Genomic DNA, 18,078 nt, shown 5'->3' on the forward strand with positions numbered 1-18,078 from the left:
TATCTAAGTAAAGGAATATAATTGAAACAACATTGATATTCATCATGTTTTTTGTTTATTAATTCATTTAATAAGACTGACACTGACACAAAGTACATAATAGTTGATATAACAAGAAAATTAGTTTTCGCTTTGATGTATTTTTCATTGATGCTCAGTAAATTAACACAAATCTTGACAGATTTTCTAAAACCAAATATTTGGACTCAATGAAAGGTTAATAAATTAAAGCTACATAACGTATGTCATGTTCATTGAACTTAATCGAGACACGTGCAGCAAACTTAAATTTTTAGATGGAAATATGGTGCAAGATAAAATTAAATTAATTCAAAGGATCTTTTTTTTTGAGTGTACTGCATCGTAGTACATGCAATTGCTGTTTTTTCATATTCACTGCTCCTGCTTTTGCAAAACTATGTGTAAACAGGACACAATGCAATTGTGCCCACAATTTGGAGAAGTATATACACACAAAATTGGCTTTTGCAAGTTTGGCCCTCAGATGTTTAACTACACAGAGGTTGTGAAAATGATCGAATGCATACAGATTTAGTAGTTGAATTCAAAAGATTTTCATCAGTGGACAGTTTTTGTAATTATACCTCAGTACATCACCACTTTGTAGTTTAAATTAAACAATCAAGATGTGACTGAAGCAAAGACTTTCAGCTTTAATTTAAGGGGTTTAACAAAACATTTGCGTTGACTGTTTAGGAATTGCAGTCTCTGAAATGAGCAGAGAATCAAAAGCAATAGGAAAAATCTGATTTTTTCATTACTCCAATGAAAATGTCAGTGCCTTTATTGCAGACACCTTCAATTTCATCTTCAGAAAATGAACAGCATGCTCTGGTTAGTCACTAGGAGAGTTTTGCAGCAGTTGGCTAAATGTTAGCAGAGTATAAGGCTGTAAACTTAAGAATTCACCCTATAACTTCTATCAGCAATCACATCATCAGTAAACACTGACCCAGTGCCACTAACAGCCGTACATACATGCCTGTGCCATAACACTCCTCCACCATGTTTGACAGATTTAAATACATTGATAGTAACTATAATATTTGGACTGTGACATAATATAAAGACAGCAACAGCCTTTTTGTCTAATTTCATAGTATGTTGAAACAGACGTGTTTAAGTAACAACTGTCATTTCCAGTTGAGTAATGAGTACTGGTTGAACAGCATGCCATATTAGGACAGAATTCAGCTGGCCTTTCTAACTATATAAGCTGGACACTTGTGTTTTCAGCAGGTATTTTCTTAGTCGGCTGCTCTTCTTCAGTAACCAGCCATGATCCTCCAGACGGCTGTGCTCAGCGTGTTCTTGTGCTTCGCCCACACTTTTGTTATAGAGGTAAGCGTTGTAGTTAAGTATGCAGACGTAGATTTCCTCTGTCTCTGATTTGACCAAGATGTTTTATTTTCAAAGAATGTTAAAATGGAATACAACCTTTCTTCAAAACAAAAAATAAGAACAAAAAGAGAATACTTCTGTTTTTCATTTTATTAATTTATTGTATAAATTGGAATTTGCAATTTTAAACTTCAAGCATTTTTGAACTTGCAAACAAATCAACTACTAGTCCTTATAAACCCTTTTATCTGATTACAGGCACCTTTTAAAAAAAGTGTTGAAAACTCCGGTAAGACTTTGCTATTTTTTACATTTAGCACTTGTATGTCATCACACTATGTGCGATACGCTCTTATTCATGTTGATTTGTATTTATTTATTTATTTTAATGGGTCCATATTAGATTTGCCTGACTCCTTGACATTTCTTTGTGATGTTGTAACATGTGAATTTGTCCTTATAGAACAGTCAAACATATGTGCTTCATATTGAACAGGAAACAACGCTGAGGATGATGATTTCAGTATCTCGACACTGCTGGAGAAGGCTAATGCTAATCTTGGTATGTTCAACTTCACTTCAGTTCCTATTCATCAGTAGTAAATATACAGCTTTAATAACAACATCCAGGGGCTAACCTTAAAAACTGAGTTGATGTGTTAATGAAACCATCAAAAGTACACGGAAAATACGTTTTTCTTGTCATACTTTACAGGAAAGAATTTGGATGAACCTCTAGTCATGTTTGGAGACATAGCAGTGCCAACAGGTCTACAGAACGCTGATCCGTGTACGGCTCGAGGCTGTTTGTGGCCTAAAAGCAACAATGGCAGAGTCTTTGTACCTTATCGAATCTCCGACCAGTACTGTAAGTCTAGATACATAGAAATATTACTTTTTATTTAGCTTTCTGCTAATTTTTCAGGTTTAACTGAAAACTATTAGAATGATATTCTCCATCTGTAGGGTTTGTTTTGGGGGTTTTTTCATTTCCATTAGTGGGCAAAGCTGCTTCCCAAACCTTTTCCCTCTGAGATTCCACATTTTAGTGTCCTCTAAATACAAAGAGAAATCAATGTGTTCTCATCTCAGGGCTTCAAATACAGCTGTTTGGTCAAAAGACTAAACATTAAACTCTGTACACAACAATTTTTGTGTACAGAGAATGCAAAGAGTTTAAAAATACTACCAAGGAAACTGAAAAGGACAGTTTATTAAAAAAGGAATTAGTCAGTTATATATAAATTTCCTCCGATATATAAAAAAATAACTAAATATACATCAATCTATATCAGATGGATGTAATATAAAATTATATATAAAGCTTTGCCAAAGCTTAGCATGGAGACTGATACAAGATATTCAGTCCCAATTTTGAAGACCTTAATGTTGCAGATAAAATTGCTGTTTTCTTAACATTTACCCATGTGATGAGAAGAGACCAAAGGAGGACAATAGCATTTCATTTGGCTGCAGTATATTGAACTGAATGTATTCTTAAAATCAACTACTTAAGGTTCTAAAATGCCTTTTTCCTTCCATTGTGCTTTTGGCTCAATCCAACCCAAGAGGCGCTCTTTAATTTAAAAGTGCAGGAACTAGTTAGAGGAAACTGCAAATAAAATTTACACCTACTTCCAGTGTCACAATCCAAAAATTGGGGGGGGGGGCATTATCTTTGGATTAACTTTGACAAGTTTTCTCCTGGGAATTACCTGATAAAATATCCAGAGTGCCACAGACATTACACTGGGGGTGTTTTGTTATTGAACCTATGATATATCCCAATATAATAACACTCAAAGTTGGTTATAGTTAAAATATGTAGATAAAATAGGACAGATGTATTTTACCCTGAAAACTTCTGTTAGTTATGCCACATCAAAGATACTGGGGGGGAGCGGTTCAATATTATGACCAATCTTTACAAGCTTCAAGCCAACATAATGAAGAATATTTTTATGCTTTCTATTTATTAAAGTTGCACAAAAACATCAGCTGATTTTGAGGCAGTAACATAGATTTGATTGATTTATAGGCCAGTGTAAGTAGTAAGCAGTTGCTCAGGAGTAGCAGCATTGTGCTCAGTCTTAGTTGAATATAATGCCACAACAAACTAGAACCACAATACATTTTTTTCTGTGAAGCCCGCAGGGAACGTGACGTCATCGAGCAAGGTCTGAGGTCATTTGAAGCAGCCACGTGCGTCAGCTTTAGGCCCCAGAGCAGAGAAAGAGACTTTCTGGACATTCAGTCTCGTGGTGGGTAAGTCCAACACAATGTAGACATTTATACTTGAATTCTACAGGCAAACGTTTCATCTAACACAGGATGTTCTGAGTGAGGAAGCTGTTTTACTGGTTTGTCATAAAAAATTTATTTACTGCTCTTTTTCAGGTGTTACTCTTTTGTTGGGCGTCGTGGTGGTGGCCAGATAGTGTCACTGAGTCGCCAGGGCTGTGTTTTCCACCAGATAGTCCAACACGAGGTGCTCCATGCCCTGGGCTTCGACCATGAACAGACTCGTTCAGACAGAGACCAACATGTACGCATCTTACTAGAGAACGTCATTCCAGGTGGGTCACATTACAAACAACAGCCTTTTCCATCAGTCAGAAAAAAATATTTAAGTGGTCAGGATGACAAAAAAAACTTCTACATAAATGACAGTTCATTTTACCAACAGTAGAGCAATAATCATGCTTTTTAGAATATTTCAAACAACCAAAAGTACAAACAATGTAGGGCAAAATGTGAAACATTCACAATAATCAAATCTGTCTGTACATGTCTGTGGAATTCTTTTATTTATTTATTTTGATTGTCAACAGAACTTTGAGACTAATCTATTTGAATTGGAAGAATGTTTTGTTCCTCTGTGCTTTTCAAAAAAAAAAAAAAAGGGTGTATGTATATGTGTTGTATATTAGTCTTTTGACCTGCATTCCTTCACTCACCCCAACCTGTCACGGCGGATGGCGCCCCTCCCTGAGCCACTGTCGCCAGAGTGCTTGCTCAAAGGGGGTCATATGGGTTTTTCTCTGTATGTATTATTGGAGGGTCTACCTTTCAATATAAAGTGCCTTGTTATGCTTTGGTGCTGTATAAATAAAATTGAATTGAATTGAATATTAACAAAAAGTATTAAAGTTAACCAAGTAATTTTATTGTCCAAACCTGAGTAGTTCTTGTATATTAACCCTTTCATGCATGAATTATGACAAACTCAATCAGGATTTTTTTCTTAAGTATTTTTATTCATCTTTAGGCATGAAAAGATGAATACAAATAAATCCTGATTGAGTTTGTCATCATTCATGGAAGACAGGGTTAAATAATAATAATTACAATGAAACATTTCATACATCTATTGTAACATTAAACGACCAGTGGGTGTGACACATCAGTGTCTAATGTAGTGGTTTATTTTGCAAGTATACCATCAACACTGACACAAAAAAAATGAAAACATAGCTGTAAACTGTAGCAACCACTATGTGTGAAAGGGTTAACATAGCCAAAGATTATTCAAAATGCATGTCAGCAGCAAAAGAAACCACACCTCTTAAGTGTAAAAGTAGCATCAAAATAAATGCACAAACCACTATGTGGAACCGCAAGGTGAAATTACTTACAACTCTCCCAGCCCTCCCATGTCCATATGTAGACCTCTCTCTTTAAAGCTGGAAAGACCTTGTGTCCATGGGCACAAATCAATAGATTTCTTTGTTTTTGTGCAAAGGAAAAAAGTTACTCAGGTGCTCTCACACAACTGTAGGGTGAACTGAACTTTTGTGATATTTTAATGCTCAACCTGGAGTAAGAGACAAATATTGACTGAGTTGTTTGAACTCCCACAGGGATGGAGCATAACTTTAGGAAAATCAACACAAGGAACCTTAATACTCCCTATGACTACAACTCTGTTATGCACTATGGAAGGTAAGACATCAGTTCACTCCCTGAACATGCTTCAAATGTATAAATATTTATTTAAAAATTATGTCATAAATAACAGTTTTATTTGACACAGTTTTATCTGTTTTCAGTCCTTTCATTTTCAAGAAACAGATTTTAATTTTCTACATCTTGTCTACATGTGTGTTGTAATCAACTTCTCTTACCACACTGGCCAATGAGAGAACCAGTAATTCAAACCAGTATATTTTAAAGCTGTGGTAAACCTATGAAACAGTTTACACAGTGAGTGCTATAACAATAATAATAATAACAATAATAATGATGATAATTTTATTATCAGTAATAATATTGCAGCTGTGTAGAGTATAGGGATATTTTGCTGCTATTATTTGCTGCTATTTTTTATCATCATCATTACCATTCCATTAATAACACTATTGATATTGCATTCAGATGTTCAAACATATTGGTATCATATTAGCCTTTATTACAGGTCCAGAAGAAAATAATTGATACTCAACACATGAGAAGCCTACAATACACACATTTATAGACAAAAGCCACATTAGCTAGTCACAGAGTGCTAGCCTGCTGCCTAACTAGCAAATACTACATGATGGACAATAATGCCGTGCAGTACTTTGCCTTTGGGCTCTTTTTGGGCAGACGATAAACCTTGAAACATTTATGTCCCATTCTGTTAAATGTTTGAAATGGCAATAAGGACTCTGTTTGGCAGAGTCAATTAGGTAATAATTAGGTAGATAATCCTCTTGACTGACCTTTCCCCGCTATATTGCTCAAGCTGAAGCCCATGTTAGTTTCATGTTTTTAGCCTTCTCTTTGTAGTTGTTAGAATGACAGTCGTTTGAGACTGCGATAACAATTTGCCTTACTACTGTGTGTTTGCACCCCAGGTTTGCCTTCTCAAGCAACAGGGAGCCAACCATCGTTCCCATACCCGATGAGAATGTAGCCATTGGCAGAGCTACAGCGATGAGTGCCAATGACATCCTTCGAGTGAATCGCCTTTATAACTGCAGTATGTACCTCGTTTCTTTTCTTTTCTTTTCTTTTAAAGAAAAAAGGAAGCTGGATTAACAGTTGGAAGGTCAGTGGTTCAATTCTTGGCTACTCCACTCTAAATTCAATTAGTTTAATTAAATTCAATTTTCTTTTTATAGCGTCAAATCACAACAACAGTTGCCTCAAAGCACTTTATATTGTAAGGGAAAGACCTCGCTCCTGTCTTATAAACAAGTAAACAAAGGTCATGGCAACCATCTGCTGTGACCGGTTGGAGGTTGCAGGAAGTGAGTTTTAGTTTCTGCAGTACTATATATATTTGGACAGTATTTACATATAAATACTTATTGTACTGTGGTGGTTTATAGAGGGAATCCTTGGAATGTGGGTGGGACTGTGTTTATCAGTGCATGTGTGAGTTCAGGGTGGTTATGGCTTTTGGGAAGAAACTGTTCTTGAGTCTGTGGGTCTTATTGCTGATGCACCTGTAGCGCTTGAACAAGTTGAAACCAGGGTGGGAGCTGTCCTTGATGATGTTTGTTGCTCTGTTGAGGCAGCGGGAGGAATAGATGTCCGAGCGTGGTCCACATGAGTGAAGTTGGCCCCCCACTTTCTTCAAATCCAACAAAGGTGGTGTCAAATATTTGTGCTAAGTTTGTGCTCAAAAGTCTTTGTTTGTGCTGCTATCATTTAAAAAATATTAATAAAAGTTTCAAGAGGTCATCCAGGTCATTCTAGGGGTTGGGGTATGTTGATTTGTGCTGCTAAAATATGTTTCGATGCTTTTGTTTTAAAGATATTAATGAAAGTTTAAAGGTCGGTAATGTGTGTGTGTGTGGGGGGGGGGGGGGGGGGGGGAGAGAGAGAGAGAATTGACTCCTATTTTGATTGATTTCATTAATGTGGGGGGGCTGGTTGACCTTGGACCTTGACCTCTAAAGACTTTAAATAATATCTTTAAAATGACAGCGGCACGAATGAAAATTTTTGTAGCACAAACCAGCAGAAATGTAGCACAACTGATTGACACCAATTTTGTTTGATTTGAAAAAAGTGGGGGGGGGGCATCTTCACTCAGCTAGTCAGTCAGCATAGCCAGCAAAAAGTCGGACTTGCTACAGGTGGATGTTGAGCTCTGACAGGGCTGTCCTTTGTCACTGATTCTGTCAATTATTTTTATGGACAGAATTTCTAGGTGTAGCGAAGTGGTGGAAGGCTTCCGCTTGGGCGATCTTAGCTTATCTCTTATATTTGCTTTTCGAGGATGATGTGGTTCTGGTGGCTATATCAGGTAGTGCTGGAGTGGTTAGCACCAGAGTGTGAACCGACAGGAATTAGAGTCAGAACATCCAAGTCTGAGGCTCTCGATTTACTGGTGAATTTATGTCCCTGCTCTCACCTATGGTCACGAGCTTTGGGTAGTGACCGAAAGAAAGAGATTACGGATACAAGCATCAGAAATGAGCTTTCTCCAAAGCGTGGCTGCCCTCTACCCTAGAGATAGTGTGAGGATTTCAGCCATCCGGGAGGGGTTCAGAGTAGAGCCGCTGCTCCTCCACACCGGAAGAAGCCAGTTGAGGTTGTTCGGGCATCTGACAAGGATGCCTCCTGGGTGAGGTGTTCTGGGCATGTCCCACTGGAACAAGCCCTGGAGTAGACCCACTGGTGAGATAATATCTCTTGGGTTGTAGGGAGAGGGAGGTCTGGGCTTTTCTCCTTAGGCTGCTACCCGGCCCCAGAGAATCGGAAGAAAATGGATGGATGTATAGATGTTCCAGGTGTGTCGCCACGTGGAGAAAAATGCTTCAACACATGGTTGGGTTGGTAGTGTACCGGGGGCTTCTATTTAGGACTACGCTTCCTCCTCACCGTCACTCAGCAATCCTGTTTTCTCAACTGCTCAGGAAAATCCGATGGAAGAGAACTGACGGGGCCTCCGGAGCTACATTTATAACAACTATAGTTATTAGTAAAGTAGGCCAAGGGGTAACTAAACATCTGAGCAGGAAAGAGTAGGAGAGACAGGTGAAGAGCAAATGCTAAGCTAGCGAATCCCTAAAGACACAGTGACTGAATACTGTAAATATAATTAGTGGGTGATTCAACAGAGTGTGCTTTGGATAAAGCGCATGAAGATTACACTATGAAATAAGATGAAATAAGATACGTTTTTAATTAAATTGGCTACACAGATAAGCAATGCAAAAATACCACTGTAAGATAGAACAGAAAGTGATACTCTACTCCAGACTGAGACAACACCAAGAAGTATTTTGAAATGACCTTAAGCAAGATACTGAACTCTGAGTCGCTATTGATAAATTTGTGCAAATGTGTGACTGTTACACAAGGTACTTAAGTATAGGAAAGAGCATTTACATGAATGTTTGTGCGACCGGCTAATAAGAATTTTGAGTGCTCAATTAGAGCACAAAAACACTGTATAAGTGCCAGTCTACTTGCCATTTTTCTGCACCACCTTTACTTTTCATACCTACTACTGCACCCATTTTTGCTCTCTTCAATTATCCTTGCTAGTCTCTCTCTTTTTTTGTTCCTCCTTGGCATACATAAGCAATTAGACAAGGAACCTGTAAAATCAAGCATATTTATTTACAACCTTTAAACACATAAACACTCCAAAAGTGCATTATTTCATAAACTTAAAAGTTGAGAGGTTTTCAAAATTCAAACAAAATGTAACTGTACTATGAAGCTGTCTCCTCCCCAAATAATAATTATATGAATAGAAAAAGTTGGGACAAGCACAAAAACCTGGAATCCTGTTAACAAACAAGCAGAAAAACCAACGTCACTGGGGTAAAAAGTGTTTGAAGATCAAATATGTACACAAAAACTGAAATTGGGTGATGCAAAATGGAGGGAAGAGGAAGCAATTTCTGTTTGGTATTATTGTCTATAGATAATAATATGCTTCAGAATATCATAACCATGACAGCATGCTCATTTGATTATCTGCTTTGTGTGCTGAAGACCTTAAATTCTTTCAACCTATCTGCTCAGCCCCCGTCTTACTTTTCTACCTCCAATAGTTTCACAGAATAATCATGGAGACTAGTAAACACCAACATAGATATAGTACATCAAACTCTTCATCAAACTCAGATGTTCATGTGGTGTCTTAAAGAAATACAGCAGCGTTTAAAGATTTCCCTCTGTTTGTTGTTTGACAGGCTCAAATGCACCCAAACCTGTGCAAAGGAACAAGTTGTTCTAGAAAAAGTAAGTAAGTAAGCTTGGATGTGTTCGAATTTTGTTTACTTCATTATAACTAGAAAATCATGTTCCTATGCATTTATTTTACCAATTAAAGCTTTGTCAGGATAACTTTAGTAGAAACATTTTGTTTAAAACAAAAAACAATGAAATGCCATATATTTTAATTGATCAGGGTCAGAAGCATGTAGCTGGGATGAGTGAAAGGCATATAAACCAGAAGAACACATCTCCTCAATTTACAGCCTGTGTTTGTGATTTTTCTGTGCAGACACTACATATCTATAACATCTTCTTTCTGTTTCCACAGAAAACCAAGTGATGGGAGAGATTGATGCAGTTTGAATTTTAGGCTTTTTGATTTAATTTAAACAAATTTGCCTGAGAAATGAAAATGTATCATTGACTATACTTTTCACCTGTCCATTGACTTAATCCCAATCACATTTGTGTAACTGCTAGTCAGCTGTATGAAATACTAAAAAATGAACAAAAATAAATATTCATTTTAATTTCTAGTAAGTTTGTTTCTTTATTCCACAAATCCTACAAGTCTACAGGTCAAAAATACACATTTAACATGACAAAAAGATATAAAACCAAAGGTTAATCTACTTAAGTAGCAGTCAAACAGAGTGGAAATGTTTTTCAATGAGAAAAACACAATATTATTTTCCTAGTATTACTCTTCTCAAAGTAAGAGTAAGGCCAGTCAAAAGAGTAAGTGAAATGCACACCACCTTCGCTCCATGTTGCTCTATTGTTGACTGAACCGCTAACTTGGGGTTTGCTCTCTCTGTTAGTACAAGAATTAATAATTGATCAACAAATTGATTTACTCTGACTTACAGAAACCTGGTTGCAGCAGGATTATTATATTAGTTTAAATAAATCAACCATCAATCACCAATCAAATGTGTTATGTGCTGCTGTACTTTATTCACAATGAGTAAATAAGCTGCTGAGAATTTCATTAAAATGGCTTTATTTTGGACTGTCACTTTAATTTTGTTTATACAGTGCCAAATCAAAACAACAGTCGCCTCATGTTGCTTTATATTTAAGATAAAGACCCTACAATAAACCCCAACAATAAGATGAGCCCCTGTTAACAAGCACCTGGAGTCAGTGTGGAGGAAGAACTCCATTTTAACAGGAAGAAACTTCCAGCAGACCACGGCTTAGGGAGGGACAGCCATTTGGTTTGAGGGGAGGACAAAGGGCACACTGTGGAAAAGAGCCAAATATTAACTTCATGTGGCCTACAGATTAGCTCAACAACAGTGCATAGAGGGCTTCATGGAATGGGTTTATATAGCCAAGCAGCTTCATCCAAGCCTTACAACATCAAGCGCAACACAAAACGTCAGATGCAGTGGTGTAAAGCATCATTGTGAGGGGCAGTTTTTGTTAGGATCTGGGCTCTGTCTTAGTTCCAGTGAAAAGAAGCTTCTAATACTTCAGCATACCAAGACATATCGGAAAATTTCATCCTCGCAACTTTGAGTATGGCCTCTTGACATGGAGGTCCAGGTCACCTGGACTCAAACTGTCCAAAATTTTTAGTAGATGCACCTATGGTATCATTTGGTATCAACTCCTCCACTACCAGTCAAAAGTTTGGACACACCTGTTCATTTAACGGTTTTTCTTTATTTTTACTACTTTCTACAATGTAGATACACACTGAAGACATCAAATATATAAAGTGTGATAAATGGAAATATCTAGCAAAGAAAAAAATGATAAATAACTCTAAATATGTCTTATATTTTAGATTCCTCAAACTATCCACCCTTTGTTGCAAAAGTTGCTAAAAGTTTGAATAAAACTTTGAATCTGGTTCCACCCGCCATGTTTTTGTGCAATACAGAAAAAGTGAACAGATGGTCTCTACATTAGAGTCGGATGTCTCAAGACCGGTCTTGGTCTCGAGACCGGTCTCAAGACCACTTTCACGTGTTCTTGGTCTTGTCTTGGTCGCGACGGACTTTGGTCTCGGTCTTGTCTCGGTCTCGCTGTTTCGGCCTTGCTGTCTCAGATCAACATAGTGGTCGGGAGATTTGGAGTCAACAGTGTCCATGACACACAACGTAACGTTCGATAATGTGTCATGCTCAAAATCATCAGCTCTAAGAGCCGTGCTTAGAGAGTACTTTGTAGTGAATCAGAAGAGTCGACTCCCATTGAGCGAGAGCCGGCTCCTCACTTAATTTCCTTTCGCTGCTCAGCTCTCACACAGTGGCTCAGCTATGCTCCAATCCCTCCATATTGTGGCCAATCACAAGTGAGGATATAGGATAATAACATTATGTGAAAAACAGAGAGGGTGACACATAAATATGCCTGAGACCCGTAAATGAAGCAGCATCTGGCTGCAGTTTAAAGACTTTTTTGTCTCGATCTCGGTCTTGGTCTTGACTCGCTCTGTCTTGGTCTTGGTCTTGTCTTGGTCTCGATACCCTCTGGTCTTGGGATTGTCTTGACTACAAGTCTACTCTACATGCATGGTTCCCACCATAAAACATGGAGGAGGTGGTGTGATGGTGTGGGAGTGCTTTGCCTGTGTCACTGTTGGGAATTTATTCAAAACTGAAGGCACACTGAACCAGCATGGCTACCACAGTATCCTGCAGTGACATGCCATCACATCTGGTGTGCATTTAGTTGGGGCATTTATTTTTTAACAGGACAATGACCCCAAACACACCTCCAGGCTGTGTAAGGGCTATTTGACCAAGAACAAGAGTGATGGTGTGCTGGGCCAGATGGCCTGGCCTCCACAGTCAACAGACCTAAACCCAGTCGAGATGGTTTGGGATGAGATGGACCGCAGAGTGAAGGCAAAAGGGCCAACAAGTTTTTTGTTTACTACATAATTCCATACGTGTTTGTGACACTCTAGTTGCTTAAAAACACTTAACTCAAGACTTACTTTACCAAAACTTGATGTAAAGGAGCTCAAATGATTTAGTCCAGAAAGTTAGGCTACATACAGAAGAAGTGAAATGAATGAGACTCAGAAAAAGGTTCTAAAGTTCAAAAATGCCGGCTTATATACATACTATACTTTCCCTTCCCTAAAAATAGAAAATTTGTAACAAACAAAATAAAAATACTTTAAATAAAAGTTTCTCTTTGGTAGCAATAGTTTCTCAGTAACAACCTTGTTTCACAATCCACATTGGTTGGTTACCTTAAAATGTTACCTGGGTGCACCCTTCTAAATATATATAAATAGTAGGGGTGCGACAATACTCGTATCGATATTGAACCGTTCGATACAGTGCTTTAGGTTCAGCACGCATATGTATCGAACAATACAAAATTTTTAATTTATTTTATCAACTTTTCTTCTGACGATGCTGTCTGTGTTGAGCGCTCAGTGGATCTGCGTTCGACTACTCCGCCTAGGCTGCACTGTTGAGTGCAGATCCACTGAGCGCAGCGCAAGCTAGCAAGACAGAAGCTAAGCTCGTTGCAACATGGCAACTGCCCCAACGCTACCCGAAATTGAACCTCCCCCACCCTCATTCAGATCTGGCGTTTGGAACTATCTTGGTTTTCATGTGAAGCATGACCCTGATGGTAAGCGCGTCATGGACAAAAGTAAAACAGTCGGATGTACCACGCAATGCTCAATTGGTGGGAACTAGTGCGTTAGCGCAGTTAGCTTGTTAACGTGTTGACGCCGTCCAGCCCCACGCATGGGGCGATCTGTGGTAACTCGTTAACGGAGATTTGCATTATGGCATTAATGTCATTTTAACGAGATTAACGCTGACAGCACTAGTGGGAACACAACGAATATGACTGCACATTTACGCCGACATCATCCTAGTGCAAAGACAAGTGGAAGCAGACAAAAAGAACAAGCACGCATGCTACAAACTTTACCCGAGTCATTTAGACAGCCGTTAGCACATGATTCTCCTTATGGGGACCTGATATGTTTAATATGCTGCTGAGAATATAGCCCAGAAGAAGCGTATAGTATAGCTTTTATTTTGGAAAGAGCCATTTCTCTGTAATAAACTCTCTTTTCCAAAGATGAGTGATTTCTCGATCAGATAGATTTATTTTTTTTAATTATTTTGTTGTTTCAGCAACATTACATTTAAAAACTGTACTTTTGAGTTAAAATATATATTTATAATTTTAATAAATGAGAAATTAAAAAGGCATGAACATTTTTTTGTATCGAAAAATTATCGAACCATGACACCAAAGTATCGAACCGAACCGTGAATTTTGTGAATCGTTGCACCCCTAATAAATAGGTTTTGGCTCAAAATAAAACACAGCTTCAATGGCTGGGGGGCAGCAAGTTTGAAAAGGTGTGGAAGGGATTTTCGTTGCAGCTGGCCTACCACCCTCTGCCGTGCAGCAAGGGGAAGAAGACAACTGGTCAGCCAATGGGACAGGCTCGCCATCAACATCAGATCCATCTAACATGTCAAAAAACCTCTTGACCTGTCAACAACAGTGTCATAGGACACACTGAGTTTTCAAATTATTACACTTCACAATTTGTTAGCACATAAAAGTACCACTTTTGGTAACATTAACCATGTTTACAATTGAAAATAAAGAGGTGAAGTATGTAAAAAATCTTCGCATTGGTTTTAAACGCTTCTTCAGTCTTCTCTTCATAGTGTAAATATTTACAATTCCAATCACATTCTGAATATAAAATACAACTGTAGGGCATTGCCTCAAGTTTTTCATAAAACAAATGTATAGCTTTCTACAAAACACTGTAAACAATTTCTTGAGTAAATATTAGAAAGATTTTACTCAGTGAAATCATAAAAAGTGCAAATAAACCATGAACAGGTAAAATCATTTTTTTAAATCGCGCCGCCTCAGCCCTGACTTTCTACAAAAAAAATGCAGAGAACTACAACTAGTTAATAGCTTTGAACTTGATGCAGTTTTTTAGCAGTATACATGCATAAAATCCTTTTTAGCATCAGCAGCAAGTGCTAACTCTTCTGTATTAGTTTTTGTACCTTTGTCTGTGAATCTCCGTCCCCTTTTTTTCCTGCTAGCGGGCTCGGAGCTCATTGCAGCCGCAAGAAAAGAGGAAGGCATGCGCTCTCTCAGATGGAGATGGTGGGACAATGCGCTGTTTTGTAGCTGCTCATTGGCTAAGAGTGATGCATGCGTCCTTCAGAATAGTTGACCTTTTAACTGCTGCATATATGGTTTATTCACCATAAACTAAGTATAACTGTTAAAACTAACAACTCTTTTCACATTTTTGAGGATTTAGTGCATTTTATTAGTTATATTTAAAAGTGGGTTACATGTTAATTCATAGTTCTGATGCCTTCAGTGAGAATCTACAATGTAAATAGTCATGAAAATAAAGAAAAAGCATTAAATGAGAAGGTGTGTCCAAACTTTTGATGGGTAATGTATGTCGCTTCATTCTCTCGTTATTTAATTCACATCACTCAACCACCCTACCGGCCAGGTAACAACAATACCCCATCAGCCTTTTACAGCTGAGGGGCAAAAATGTAAATTAAAAATGTAAATTGTGTTAACCAATATAGAAATTTACTTCTAGACCACACTATTCTGGACAGAATGCCTGCCTCCTCTAAAAACTAATTAGGCATATTATATTCTCTGTGGTCCTCACTGATCAATTCCATTACTTAATGTTCTAGCAGGTGGCTAGGGGTGGACCCGAGGGCTATGGGCATCTAGTGTCTTAACCTCTTAAGACCCGAACTCTTCCATGGCATGCATTTTTAATTTCTCTTTGATATTTGGGCATATTGGGGCCCGATGAATGTAAAAACAAAGAATTACCAGATTTTTAAAAAAAAATTTTTTACCTTATTTTTGTTTTTAAGAAAAGTAAGATCCACATGAGGATATTCGTTTAAAATTTTAATAGAACAGTAACAGTATAATGTCCTCGTAAGTGGATATCAGGTCCTTGTAGAGCAAAATTGAGTATTTTGGTCTAAATAACCCAAAATGTGATGTCCACATATGTGGACACCAGGTCCTAGGAGGTTAGAGCAGGAGAGCTGTAGCTGCAATTTTGTGGTGTCTGTATGTTTTCCCTGGTTGTTGGTGTGAGGGTCTTGGGGTTTGGGGTCTGGGATGCTTACAGTGGAGGGTGCTGGCCCTGGGCCAGGTGGCTGGGCTGCAGGGGGCCTGCAGGGGGTCTGCAGGGTTATGGAGCACCAGTGCCTGGAGTCGCCAGTTTCATGGTTTGGTCTCTCCATGCGCAGGGGGGTCCACGCCTCCTCGGATGCACTATCATGTGGGGCGAGTTGGCCCATGTTGGGAGGTACGATCTGCGCTTTAGGGAATCTCAGGAACCTCAAGTACCTTTGGGGGAAGCAAAATGCCCCACACCTAAGCAGCAGGTGTGGGGCATTTTGGGTAGGTTAGGGGCAGCTTGTCTTGTCCTTTCTTTGTGTGTGGATAACTGGCATGGGATGCAGCACATGGAAATCTGCAGCAGTGCAAGGCTGTTGTTATAGCCCTTCTAGGTAAACACAGTTCATTTTGTAAAGTGCTGCAGTAGAGAAAACCTGACAAAATTGCATGGCAAAAAAACGACAAATGGAAAAAAAAAAGAAATAAATAGAGAGCAACTTTCCCCTGGCTGCTACAGACCTATCTTTCATTAAAAAAAATGTAAACCATTATGTGACTCACAATTCAAATCATGTAATTTTATTTATAAAAAATAATATTTTTATTTCTTTAAATAAAGAAAGTTTTAACAAAGCTAACACAATAGCTCAATGATAAGCATAAACTTGTTGCCGTCACATTACGCAGCACATTTTAGGAGAGCTGGTCTGTGAGTTTGCCTTCTGTCGGATGAACTCTGGATAACAAACAAGAAGAAGAAAACAGAGAAAAGAAAAAAAAAGTAGACACATTCCAGTGAACAAACAGAAAAACAGTCTTACAGCATTATTGGTCTTTGTGTGGAGAAATATTGTTAACTAATATTGTATGACTGTTAAAACTGACGAATAGTCTGACCAGTGAAAGGAAGTTACCTCCCCGATTAGCTCACCTGCCAAATCTGTCCGGGAGATTTCCATCAACCCCTCATAGAGGCCTTTGGTAGGGTTTTCTCCAGCTACGAGCACTCCATGAAGCCAGATTAACAGCATCCGGTGACCGTGATCTTTGAAGCTTTTCTTACCTTCAATTTAGATTTATATCAAGCATTATCCATCTGAACTTTGAATATTAGTTCAAAGTTCAACTTTAAATTAAAAAAAAGTTCAACAAGTTAAAAGTCAAATAGAGTTTAAAAGCAAGGTGTCAAAGAACTGGCATTTCATTGGAATTAAAGAAAAAAAGGCTGTGCCCAGATTGTAAATCTTGCAACAGTGTACTGAAGCTGAAAAATCTTATAATCCATGTTGCAAACTGCTGTCATCTTGGAGAGACTGCTCTTGGTTGGAGAACCAATCTGCCCAAAGAGAAGGATTAACAATTATACCCAACTATGTCCAACACGGCCAAGCCAAACAAGTGTGGGTTTGGATGGACGGAGGTACAGTATCTACCATTCAGGAGTAGGGCAATCTGGTGGGCAGTTTAGCCAAGTTATTGGCCAGTAGTTCGATGGGACCGGCCCCTTCTTGGGATCCTTGGGGATCAGGACAGCCTTCGGTTAGACATTCTGGGTGCGTCTCAACCATTAGCACCTGGTTCATTTGTGCTGCAGGATGCTAATGGAGTTAGCTTGTTAGCTTCCCTATCCAGTAGGTGTTAACCATGGCAGGAACTGGTGCTGTCCAATTCTTCTGCTTGACATGTCTGCCACTGTGATGGTTACTGGATCCTTTTCAGGGAAGTTGCTGCAGTCTGCTCTTAGATCCACTAGGCACTGAGCATTTCTGTTATGTGTTGCATCCTTCTTACATATACTCTTCCAGTATTGCCCTGTGTCCAGCATTGGTGGGGCTGTTCTCATTTTGTTCCACTGCCATTCAGACTATACTTTGGGTAGTTCAGTGGAGAACATCTGGTTTATTCTCCTGGCTTTTATCTCTCTGGTTAACCAAGATTCAGGTATCAGGTATAGGCAGTTGTAGTTGTGCTTCAGGTCATCATTATAAGACAAGATATTGTATGATAATAGATGTTTTTCTCCAAAAAGTGATGTTGTAAAAAAACAAACAAACAAACAAAAAACCCACCATCTGCTCTCTGAAATATTAAGGATTAAGCATCCATTTACTCATGTCAGACTATCCATATATTCTAAATAGATCTGTAGTTCATTTGTTGTAGTAGAATTGTAGAAAGAATTCTTGATCTGGGTTAAAATTGACCTAGACCAGAGTTAATCACCTCAGGTACTCAGAATGCTGTAGAGCGAATCAGTCAGTGCCAAATTTGAGAATTTATTTTCAATAAAATCACTGGACCCATGAAACAGTGCTTCTGTGGTTCTGGACATTACAGGCCAAAGAGTAGCTTTATATTACAGTTTTTCAAAATTGTATGATTTCCTGCATAAAGATTTATATATAT

At 38.4% G+C, this 18,078-nt stretch overlaps 2 protein-coding genes across 5 annotated transcripts in view; one reads left to right on the plus strand and one right to left on the minus strand.

The window, feature by feature from the left end:
- Positions 1 to 1,269: 1,269 nt before the first annotated feature.
- On the plus strand, positions 1,270 to 10,038 carry LOC134625190 (hatching enzyme 1.2-like). Of its 2 annotated transcripts, none has more exons than XM_063470427.1 (10): positions 1,270 to 1,362; positions 1,621 to 1,651; positions 1,859 to 1,924; positions 2,078 to 2,230; positions 3,510 to 3,627; positions 3,760 to 3,938; positions 5,223 to 5,304; positions 6,201 to 6,325; positions 9,504 to 9,556; positions 9,857 to 10,038. In XM_063470427.1, exons 1-9 carry the CDS (start codon positions 1,300 to 1,302, stop codon positions 9,545 to 9,547), a joined length of 861 nt encoding a protein of 286 aa, XP_063326497.1. In that variant the 5' UTR covers positions 1,270 to 1,299; the 3' UTR covers positions 9,548 to 9,556; positions 9,857 to 10,038. The 2 variants fall into 2 exon arrangements, with proteins under 2 accessions (XP_063326497.1, XP_063326496.1); XM_063470426.1 differs by having other exon boundaries at positions 9,504 to 9,552.
- Positions 10,039 to 10,165: 127 nt separating this feature from the next.
- Positions 10,166 to 18,078, minus strand: part of ankdd1a (ankyrin repeat and death domain containing 1A) — a 35,301-nt gene continuing 27,388 nt past the window's right edge. For 2 of the 3 annotated variants that reach the window (XM_063470424.1, XM_063470423.1), the window contains exons 14-15: positions 16,604 to 16,735; positions 14,297 to 16,408 (exon numbers count right to left, since the gene is read on the minus strand). In XM_063470424.1, the coding sequence (XP_063326494.1) occupies positions 16,347 to 16,408; positions 16,604 to 16,735 (194 nt within the window). In that variant the 3' untranslated portion in view covers positions 14,297 to 16,346. Of the gene's footprint in view, positions 10,774 to 14,296; positions 16,409 to 16,603; positions 16,736 to 18,078 lie in introns of those variants that run through there. The other variant, XR_010093709.1, reaches the window with a different exon arrangement.

The sequence above is a fragment of the Pelmatolapia mariae genome, linkage group LG1, assembly GCF_036321145.2.
Source record: "Pelmatolapia mariae isolate MD_Pm_ZW linkage group LG1, Pm_UMD_F_2, whole genome shotgun sequence".
Taxonomy (NCBI): Eukaryota; Metazoa; Chordata; class Actinopteri; order Cichliformes; family Cichlidae; genus Pelmatolapia; species Pelmatolapia mariae.